The 11,669-nt window shown below is 40.0% G+C and overlaps 1 protein-coding gene across 3 annotated transcripts in view; it reads left to right on the top strand.

Annotated features, from left to right (window-relative positions):
• The window catches only part of MPPED2 (metallophosphoesterase domain containing 2), a 129,879-nt gene that overhangs the window by 35,496 nt on the left and 82,714 nt on the right, over positions 1 to 11,669 (top strand). For all 3 annotated transcript variants that reach the window (XM_074998985.1, XM_074998987.1, XM_074998986.1), the window contains exon 3: positions 11,299 to 11,480. In XM_074998985.1, coding sequence (XP_074855086.1) covers positions 11,299 to 11,480 — 182 coding nt within the window. The remainder of the gene's footprint in view (positions 1 to 11,298; positions 11,481 to 11,669) is intronic.

Below are 11,669 nucleotides of genomic sequence, written 5' to 3' on the forward strand. Positions count from 1 at the left end.
ATTTCAAAATTGTCAAGGTCGTATGTTTAGCAGTCACATTTTTATGCAGCCAATCAGGTTTGCATCATTAGTGATGACTACTGCTTGCTATGTAGTTAGGTGGAAAACTATTCACATTCATGGGCATATAAAAGTAACATACGGTGGTTTTTCAACATGTTTTACTACAGAATTAACTTGTGAAATAGAACCGCAAACATTAACATCTAGTCTTTGTTTCTATTTTTTGTTGTAGGCATATGAGTGAAAGTAAATGTACTTTTTTTGTTTTTCTAGAAGTATTCCTAAGGCTGATTTTTATGTTGACTATATGTGGTACCTGTTTTTGGCAATAAATGATTTAATACAGTAAGAATAATTGTCGACTGCAGAAGTCAGAAACAGAAATAATATAAAATGATAAATGCAAATATCCCAGATATTCTCTCTGAGGATTTCCTTGCTCATTAATTTTTTAAGATGGAAAATACAATAAGCAAAAGTAAATGTTCTCGGATAACCTATAACATAGTGTGGTTGCCCACAAAACCTCTGCTTATTAACTACATTAATGATATAACCTCCTAGTGTGGCATACACCAGTGCATCTCCTAGTGCTGTTAGCCTAAATGCAGCATGCGTTTCAAATAAACTATATAGACCAGTTATGACACTGATGTAACAGAAGTATTAATTGAGGTCTCTATTTTGTTTTAATATAGAAGATGGCTTTTGTGGTGCTGTTGGTGCTAATGGTGTTCAATGACCCAAGGCATAAGAAGTCACTGCTTAGGATTAAATGCACGATTGCATCAAAGGAAGAAGAAGAAAATGTCAATAGCGATAGTAAAGTGTATGGGGTGTGGATTTTTGAGGTGGGGGTTTCTGTTTCTTCTTGTGGGCTTGTCCTAGGCAACAGTTAACTAAAGAGCACACCAACTTGTTAAACTGAAATTGTATTTGTATAATTTGTTAGGGCCCCTTCACTGTAAATGTATTTGTGTCCCTGCGCTTCAGATCAGAGATCTTTGGTAGAAGTGTCCATTCGGCCCACATGCACTCTCTCTCCACCTTGTGTTCTGCCTCCAGGCTAATTAATATTGTGTGGACACCTTCAGTTCCATCTTAGGGTGTAGTGTACACTTACCCTGAGATCAACCCATTCAGATGTCTCTGGGGTCTGCAGTTGACCCCCTGTGCTCCTCCTCTCATGAGGAGTTAAGGGAGGCTGATGGAAGAAGTTTTGGAACCACTTGCAAAATATCTTATTAACCAGGTCCAAATATATTAATGAGCTTTCTGGAGTTACAGCAGGTTCTGAAAACAAAACACTGAAGCATGAGTGCCTTTTATGCTGTCACCTACCATGTGAGGAGGGGTGCTCCAGGTAGGGACTGTTGTGACATGCTGGTATAGCCCCAAATGAAGAAAGTGGTAGTGGTAAAAACATTTTCTGCCAAAAAACCTGAGTCTGTTAGGCCTTTTCCAGGTATTAAAAATTCACCCTAACATAATTATACCAGCAAATATTTCTAGTGTAGACCAGGTCTCAGAGCAGTGGTTCCCAAGTGTGTTTTGGTGCATATCCACACTGAGAAATGGCAACCTGTTATAACCTCTTAATAAGCATGATGATTGTTGTTGTAGATTTGGCAGCCGGACTACAAACAGTTAACCTGATTTTATGTACACAGTGTTATAAGTATTTAATACATCAATTAACCTGTTATAATGTCTCACTTCCTAGTATGTAACTAGTCTTCCTTTTCAGTAATGGATATATTAGACCAATGCTCTTAAACTTTTTGAGACCAAGGAACACCAAACAATAATTTTATGCAGAACACCTATGAAAATCTTCTTCAAAAAAAATTGGGGGGACACAACACATACAGCGTCAGGGTAAGATATCAAAAAAGTGAGAAGCTTGCAGCGCACCTGGGAGTGGTTCATAGAACCCCACAGTTCTGTGGAACGTAGTTTGAGCAATACAGCATTAGAGAAACTGTGCACCCTGGTCTGGTAGAGAGAGAGAGAGAGAGAGAGAGGGTGGGTGGGTGTGTGTGGGCTGAAGGGCTGCTGCAATTTCATAAGGGGAACACAGCACGATCAGCTGCTGGGTCTCAGGCTCATCCATCTCATATATTGAATAATCACAGAGAAGTGGCTTTGTCAGTCTGTATATACATAGAACAAAAAAGCAGTCCGGTAGCTCTTTAAAGACTAGCAAAATAATTTATTAGATGATGAGCTTTTGTTGATCTGAAGAAGTGGGTCTGCCCCACAAAAGCTCATCACTTAGTAAGTTAGATTTTAAAGTGCTACATGACTGCTTTTTTGTATTACTGAAAATGTTGACATGCTACTGTTCTTAGGTATGTGTATTCATGTTTATATACTGATAACATTTTTACATTGTACATACTTATTTTTTACATGTGCGTAATTTCCATTGGTTTGGATTACATTAAACAGGTTGGGGAGGCCCTGCTAATTGTAAAGACAAAAAGTGGGGCCCAGTGTGAAAAGTTTGCTCACCCCTGCACCGGACAATCTGCCTGTCCATGTACCAGGGTGCTTGTAATTCTCATTTCAGGGTTTAGAACCACCACTATAAATAATGGAAAGTTAATCCACTGTCCAATCTCTTTTTTTAAAAGCTGTCCTACTATATGATAGTCTCTTCAGAAGGCTTAGGTATGTATTTAATTTGATGAAATGACGTAGTCAGTTGGATCCAGAATTCATTCTACCGACTTCAAAGTCATCCTCAAGAAGTATTGCTCTTGTCATTTTGGAAGCAGGGGTCCTGTATGATAAACTGAAGCCTTTTGGAGCATACTAGTAGCTTAGATTCACAACTCCTTAATAAGAACTAGCGGTATGTATTGCTAGCCCTTCCCATGTTTAAGCTATTCTCTCCACATTCTCAGTTACTAAAATGATGCACAGCCTTCTCTCCAAAATTAAAAACTGGCTATTTTACTAGTGTTTCGTGCAGTACATCCCAGTTCTGGCTAACAAGTCAATTTACAATTACTAAAACCATTTTTTTTTTAAATTAGTGTATTTTGGACCCAGTTTTTAAAGGCAGATGCCAAAGTATTGTCTCTAAAATACTGTGCACATTTACCTATTGGAGGTATTTAATTAGAATGTTACCATGCAGTATTACCAGACCAAAGCATTCCAAAATTATAAATCAGCTTCCCATAACAAAATTGGATTAATCGTGAGATTCTAAATGTCGGGCAGGGTTTTTCCCTTTGATTTCTGTGCCTTTAGTGCATACTCAATGAAATATTTCTTGCATCTTTCTGCATCAGGAGAGCTGGAAACTATTTTTTAAAATTGAAAGCTGCAATGCGTACATGATTGTGACTCCAGCACTGGGGCTTTTTAAAAAAAAACAAACAGATATTGGTACTCAGGATAAAATCACAAGTTGGAAACACTGAGGATGTGTTAATATTTTAAGATTGCACTTTCACAGAAATGGCCTCCCTTTAAATCCCAAGTATGTGCACAGGTTTGTGCAGGTGTGTTGGATCTCTCACCCACAGAGAAAGGGGTGACATTCTGGGAGGTCTGACTTTTTGTATACCCCTTTAAAGTACAAATATGTTTTCTTGAAGACGTGGTTGAGAGAGGGAGATATCGGCACTGAGAGCAAGTTTGGTTCTACAAAGTACATTTGCTGGAAATATTTGCTCATTGATCCTGAGGATGCGGGCTGGAAATATTGTGAGCATACTGATTTTTACTGCAGAGGACTTAATTTACAAAATTTGAAATATGAGTCAGTGACTTGGTAAGAGGGCAGTAAAGTATAAAAACAAACCCAATACATCACCGGTGTTGAAAAGTAAGAGTGATGAAAAGTAAATTTATTAAAACAGTTGGTTTATTAAAAGCATATCGGTGTTTTAATATGTAATATTTAACTTACTGCTCTTCTAAAATTACCCGTACAAAAAAGCGTGTGAACTTTACATTTGCAAATGAAGGGGATGCTTGCATTTTTTCTTTTTTTTAAGCAAATGATTAGCTTGTATTAAGTAATTACTGTAAATGCTCGTACAAATACTATACAAATGTTCATACCAGAAGACAAATGTGTGTTGGTTATTACCAGGCACTGATGTTTTTTTGGCTGTAGCCTACTGTTAAAATTGATTGCAAGTTGAACCTTGCTTGTCTGGCACACTCAGGACCTGACTGGTGCCAGATGAGAGTTTTCCAGATGATGGGAAGTTAGTATTTTCTTGCACATTAGCAACACTTCCACTGCTTACTGGGCTCTTAGAAAACATTCAAGGGTAAATTACAGCTGAATTACAGCACAGAACACTGAGCGCCAGGACTGGTGGCTGTAAACAAACTTGATGGGATGACAGGAAATTTGGCTACACTCATAAGTGGTTGTCCAGCTAACTAAAATCATGCTGGATTATGAGTTTCCCAGATCAGAGTGTTGTGGACTAGGGTGGTTCAACCTGTATTTAAAAATAGTTGTTGACAGAGTAGCAGAATTTACAATAGTGTTAGTTAAAACAGTATATTTTAAAGTGCAATTAAAAATTAAGATGCAGGTGTATTCCAGTGGAGAAACTTATCTGGGGGGGAAAAAGGAAAAACATTTAGGTGACCACAAACATGTAATAGAGGTGGCCAGTATCCCGTTCTCAGAGCTAACTGCTCTGGAAAAGGGGTAGAATTTCGAAGTCCTTGATTGTGGCCCTAAGGTTGATCCCCTGTAGAAAAACTGAAAAAGCACTTACAGAATAGTAGATTGTCCACAACAATATTGCTACTGAAGTTTGTTTAAAAATGTCTGAAATGACAAATTAGAGTGCAGATGTTTCACCTATCTGCATGAATCCTTATGCTGGGTGTTTTCAGTGAGAAGACTGAATTTTGAGTGGGGAGGGATTTTGGAGATTGGCTTCTCCCCATGCCAAAGAAAAATAAAAAGGCAGCCTTCCTGGTTGCACCGATATTTGGTTCAGTTTACAAGATTAACTGAGGCAATATTCTCTGCCTCATTTTGCAGAGAGCCTGGAACAGTAACTTTGAGAAATCTAGACTGCCCATTCATTTCAACGAGAGAGTAGTCTGCAATCAAGAGATGACTTGAAATGTCCATATTAAATATTTCACTCCTGAGCTGAAATATCTAGCTCATGTACTTATCCCACTGTTCAATGTCTCATGCCTCCCCATGTTCTGGAGCCTCTGACTTTCTCTCCCCTAGCTGCCAAAAATCTTTAGCTTTCCCTCAGACTTCTGCAGCGTGGTTATGCGTTGTCACCAACATGTGGCAAAAATCCAAACTAAATATGTGGAAACAATGCAAAATAAATGCAATTTCATATGAATATCATTATGCAGAGGATGCTGCACAATTGCTGTAGGGTGTTTTTTTTTTTTTTTTTTTTTTTTTCCAGTGCCCCATCAATTTTTAACATTCAAATAAAGCCGCTGCGGAATTTCTGGTCACCTGCATTAGAGTGCTGTAGAAGCTAGTTCACCTTGCTGCAGTGTATTTAGGGGCATGCTGTACAACCTGATTCTTCAGACCCCTAGCTCTTCTGGCCCCTATGTGGCCCTTCGTCAATATAGTTCTATAAGATACTGTGTTTTTGTCAGGGCTACCACAGCAACATAGTGGAGGCAGCTTTATACTGATAGTGATAGATTCACCCCCTGCTCAAATCCATGCTTCCCAAGCTAACACATTTGTCTAATGGAGAGTCTTTAGATGGAGGGCTGGGGTGGGGGTAGTTTCTAAAGGGCATGAGGTTATTGCTGGGAAGCTGATGGTAAAAAGGCCTTTATTTTAAGTTGATCAGTTGTATTGTAGGGGCAGGTCTGTGCGTAAATATGCATAATCCTATCGCTTTTGATTCCTAAAATGTGTCATAGAATTTGTTTAGCGTATGTGCTAGCCAGAGAATGCAGAATTTATCATTAGTTGTCTTAACCTTAGAAAGCATTTGAAGCCTGGTATCTTATAGAATATAGTTACTCGAGCATGTAGCATTCTAGAAGTCTCTGCAAACTTTTTGAAAAGCACCTGAGTCACTTAAATTCCCAAGACCTTTCTTGAAAATGGGACATACTCTCCTGTCATATCTAGATGCTTTAAAACTTTTACCCAAGTGTCAAATTGTAGGGTGCAGCTCTGACTAGTCAAGAGTTGTTTCAGTGCTTGCTCTGCAGCTTTGGATGCCTCAGAGTTTTGCTGTTGCACCTTCCAACAAAGGATGCTCACAAGTTGCCTTCCTGTGGGCAGGGCACACCCTGAGTTTGTGTATAGCTGCATCCGTGGTTGAGCAGTTTTGATCTCAGCAGCCCACTCAGCAACACTCCAGTCGTATACTGGCTTCTACCAGCTTTGGTTGCTATTTGCAGAATGACTAACAGGCTCGTAGTTCCCAATTTTCTCAAACTCTTCCCTTGCATTTTTCCTGGACAGTTCAGATACAAAAGGTCCATTTCTTCTCTGAAGGATCAACATTCAATAATTTGGTTATTTTAACTGGACTTACCAAAAAGTTCATTTTAAACACGCAAGGGCTTTGTTTAGATTAAAAATAAAACAAATTTATATAACTCGAGAGATTTTAAGTGAGCACAAATATGAGGTATTAAATCAGAATTGATTACAAGAAAATTGCTTTCCATTCATTAACAGTTAGCCAGCTAAACTTGGTTCAAGGTAGAATACTTCCCACATGTTCTCAGCTACATAGCTGACCAAATTCTCAGGTTGGGATCCTCCCACAAAGTCAAAATGACTGTCACTCTGTTTTAGGTAGAATTAAGTGAGAAGGGTCCTGGGGTATTTCTGCCCCTCACTTTTATAGTCTGCTTACTCTTTCAGAAGGCATTGTCGTGAGGGTCACCTCTAAGTTCAGTCCAGCTGGAAATGAGGAGACATGGTGAAAGAAGGTCCCTGTCGTTGTTCTAAAATACACCTCAATCTGTTGCTTCCCCCTCCTCCAACTTGCCAAAGAATGGCTGTTTGATAGGAAATTGCAAGTCAACTTTGATAACATTTAGCTAGTGGTGTCAGCTGGACATTTTGTCTTTGTGGAAACTGGCTGATTCACTTCCCAGTCTTGTCTGGTAAACACACCATAATCATAATTTCACTTTATGTTCATAATTCTTGATATGTGGTTCAGTTATATTACAAAGAATATTGATGATCAGCCAAGACTTATTTTGCATAAGGATTATCATGGTAATCCATGGGGTTCACATACCGTGCTGTGTTTTGATCACACCGAGTGCTTTGTGTTGTCAGTTATCATATTAATCAAGACAGATGCACATGTGAAAGAAATAATTTTATGTATTTTGTTAAAAGAAAGCTATGGCTGCCCAGCAAAATCATGCATTATCAAGCTGTATTTCACAGAGCTGGAAACATGTTCACCCTTCCCTTCCTCTTCCAGATGCGACAATGGAATAATCTTTGAGGTGTTTTGTTTTTCCCAACTGGGGTCTCTTTTTATTAAAAGCCTGGGGATGTGTGGTGGCAGGGTGCTGAGTGGTTCAGGAAACTGTTACAAAAAATCAGAACCTTTCTCCTTTTGGTCTTTGGTTCTAGTCTGACTCAGGTTGGTAGTGGTTATTGCAAAAGGAATTAAATGCCCCTCTTACACTGGATTTCACTGTGACTTGGATGCCTGCTATCTTGGCTCCTTTAAAAATCCCAGCCTGAAACTTGTTATGGCTATTGAAGATACATCTGCACAGGGATAAAAGGCCCTTCAGGCTCACAGGTGCTCAGAGCTCAGCCTCCTGCCTGAGCCTGAATGTTGCAGAACAGTTTTACAGCCTGCCTGAGGCCAAGCCCAAGGCCTGACTCAGCACACAGGGACCAGCTGTGTGCTCTTTGCCTTTATGGCCAATGTGAAGTGAGTGGTTTCAGTGCAGATCCTAACGAACAAGTTTGCATATCATGCACAGGCCAAGGACTGAATCATTAAGGAACATGATGAGTTGGTTGAGTTCCGTTGGCGTGATATAGGGGCTTTTGCATTGCTACTGTATATGCTGTGGATGAGTAGAGAACTTCAGCTGCCTGGGCTAGCAATACACTGGCTTTCCTAAACCCCTGGTGGAGAAAGAGGATGTTGAAATAGTCTGATTGTCAGGTGATCAGAGGGGCTGGGCATAAGAACCTGCAGTGTTTCAGTTTCGGATGTTTAGGAATTTCCTCTCTCATTAAGCAGAACCCAGGGGGAAAGGTACGTAGCAACATCCTACCTCACTCAAAAGAAAAACTGTTGTAATGAATTTGGATTTTTGTTACTCTTTTTAGTTATTTCATGCATAGAAAATAACTCTCTGTAAACCAGTCTCCAATAAAACGCTTTGATGGGCTTGCTTATGGAAGAGCACCTTTTGAAACAACTGATGTTTTGGAGAATGAGTTGGAAGGAACAGGGGAAGCATGATGAATATTTACAAGCAAAAGTGGGTGCCACAAGATCTGATATTCATCCCTAATGCAGACAGATATAGCTGAACAAGATATGCCACAGGACTGGAGTCCAATATCAGTTCAAGGTTTGCCACACTTGTGTTGGTCATCCTTGCATATTTGTCATAGCCTGCCCTCGCTCTGAATACGCCTGCCCCTCCGCTCTAATTTGCAACTCACCAGAGCCACCACTGCTATGCACATGCGTGGAGCAGATAGAGGGTACGCCATGTGTGTGGCTCTGAGGAGCCCCATTTAAAGGCTCCATGAGCCACATATGGCTCCTGAGCCTTATTTGCCATCCCCCAGTGTCCTGCTCACCACTTGTGGAGAGTGGCAAATGCACTGGACGTAGCGGTGCTACACCAATGAAAGTAGACATTCATTTCTTGTATTGTCTGGGGGAAACATTGCTGGAAGAAAAGATATTAAGACTGTAGCTGCAGAGACCCACCTATTTACTTGATCCACCTTTGTAGCACTTGGGCATTATTCAGGAACTATTTTGTAGTGTGTGATAAAAATAAGTTTTCAATCGTAAAATACTAACTAGAGCAGAGGTTCTCAAACTGTGGTTGACAGACCAGGTGGTCCATGGATAGCTCCCTCTACGATGCATACCTGGCTGGCTGCACATAAGAGAATGAATGGCCATCCATGTAATTATTGAAGGTGTGGCTCCACCAATTAGGCATCTGGATTTTGGGGAATATGTATATATAAAGTGAAGTGGTGGCCACTGGAGGAGGCCATGAAGTGAGTGAAATAAGTGTGGGGGAGGAGGATGAGAAGAGAAGGTGGTGGGGAATTAGGGATGTGCAGTGTGGAGATGGCCAGAGAAAGAGGCAACTTGCCCTAGCTCCAGAGCTGCAGCTACAGAGTAGACATGCTGTCCTTCCCAGCCTCAGCTCTGTGGCTGCTGTGGTGAAGGAGAGACCTCTGCTGATGTTGATATGAGTTGTGTGCTTTTATTTGTAGAACAAAAATGTTACGTTTTTGATTATATAGTGTGTTTATCCAGAGTGCTTCACGATACTTAGCTAACAGTACCAACATTTGGAAATATCATTAAGTGGACCCCCAAGAGTCTCAGCAATTTTCAAGTGGTCCATGGAAAAAAGTACTAAGCTAGAGCGTTAAGGTCCATTGATGTAGCAGTTTCTTTGTGTTAATGTATTTTTGCTTGTGCAAACCCCAAGTGTAATTAGCCAGCACCAATATAAAATGAAGCTTGCACTACTGAAGTTATCATGGTGAGCCGCACTAGTACATGACCTGTTTTCCACTGTGACGGTTTGTCACCCTGAGGAAAAGGAGTCTGTGAGTTGTCCAGTGGTTGTGGTACTATCCTAAGATTTGAAGGTCACAAGGTTCAGTCCCTTGCTCTGCGACCGACTTTTTATGTGACTTAATCTCTGGGAATATCCCTTCCATACCTGTAAAATAAGGTAACAGCACTTCCCTGACTGATAGGGTGGTTGTGAGGCTAAATGCACTCAGTGATAGGAGCTGTTTAAGTATCAAAGATAAGGGTTTACATCAACATATTTACAGTGCTGCAACTTCTCCTAGTTTACACAGATCTTAAAGTTCACTGAGAGAGACAATTAATGAATGCTCAGACTTCCACTTCAAGCATAGAACTCACCTGAGTCTAGATTAAGAAGGAACAGTAAGAATAAAGATCTAAAATTTTTAGGATTCTGTACAAGATCCTTTGGCTGTATATAGTATATTCTGCTGTAGAATGTTCCGTTACACAGTATCTGGATATAACCTTCTGGGATATTGCTCCATGTGTTTTTGTTTTGTGTTACATGCTCTTATTCTTCACTGTCATCCAAATTCTCAGCCTGCATAAACTTGCACCACTCCCTTAAACTTCAGTGATGATTAGCCCGTTAACACCAGCAAAGAATTTGGACTTTTGTGTAGAGTCCTGAGCTGCGTGGCAGCCATAAATAGGTGTATATGTGCCTCCCTTTATATATTTTAAAAAAAAAAAAAGGGTGGGGAGCACTTCTAGGATTTGTTTTTCATAAGCATTGTCTTTTTTTTTTTTTTTTTTTCTCTGACCAAAACACACAGTGTTACTAAGAGTGAAGGCACTTTTTAAAAATGAATCAATTTTATTTCTGTATTAACTGTTCACTCCCACACCCCCTTTCTTTCGTTTCCATCCTGCAAGGTCTGAGCACTAGGTCCGTTATCCAGCAAAGCACTTAACCATGTGCTTAACTGTATGAATGTGACTGGTCCTACTGAGGTCAATGGAGCTATTCATGTGTTTAACATTAAGCATGTAGCTGACTGCTTAGTTTGATAGGAGTCCTGTTCCCTCAGTCTCTTTCAAGATAAAGACTAGTAGGAGACTATTTTGTCCCAGCTGGCAGTGATGTTTAATGGGCCATTCACCTGGTCATTTAATAAGATAAGTGATAGCATCTAACGCCTGGGTTTAAAAAAAAAAAAAAAAAGTGTAACTGGATTATAGATATCTAGAATGCATGTTCTTTGTTTTTCTTATTGATTTGTGGAATTCCACACTTGGTTCTGGGCAGGCTATATCATGTGTAAATTTTGACTGTCTTATTTTCCTGTCAGGTAAGTGTTTATTTTTTTGGATTGTTCTTGCTGCTTCATTATGAAGTTCTAGACAGCAGGACATTTCTGATTTTTTTTATTTATTTATTTTTTTCCTCTCTCCAAGGTTTTCTCCCTAAGTACTTTCTGTATAGAGATTTATGATCATATGTAAAATCATTTATGTAAGGGTTGTAACCTATGTAACTGTTCTGGGCTCTGTTATGTGTCTGCTTTAGGGTCGACCCTATCCCTTATGACACTCCAAAACCAGCGGGCCACACGCGATTTGTCTGCGTCTCAGACACGCACTCCAGAACAGATGGCATCCAGATGCCCTATGGGGACATCCTTCTCCACACAGGCGATTTCACCGAGCTGGGACTGCCCTCTGAGGTTAAGAAGTTTAATGACTGGTTAGGTAAGGAAATATTGCGTTTTGGTGACCTCAATTAACCTTTTCTGTCCAAGTGTCACTCATTGTGCTCTAATTGAATCGGAGCAGTTGGAGACCATACCACCACAACCCCTGCTTCAGTTGTTCCTGTGCGATGTGCTGTGTCTGATATGACTTCTGTTTAAAGATGAATTGAGATATTTTGCTTCATTA

The sequence above is a fragment of the Carettochelys insculpta genome, chromosome 6, assembly GCF_033958435.1.
Source record: "Carettochelys insculpta isolate YL-2023 chromosome 6, ASM3395843v1, whole genome shotgun sequence".
Classification (NCBI taxonomy): Eukaryota; Metazoa; Chordata; order Testudines; family Carettochelyidae; genus Carettochelys; species Carettochelys insculpta.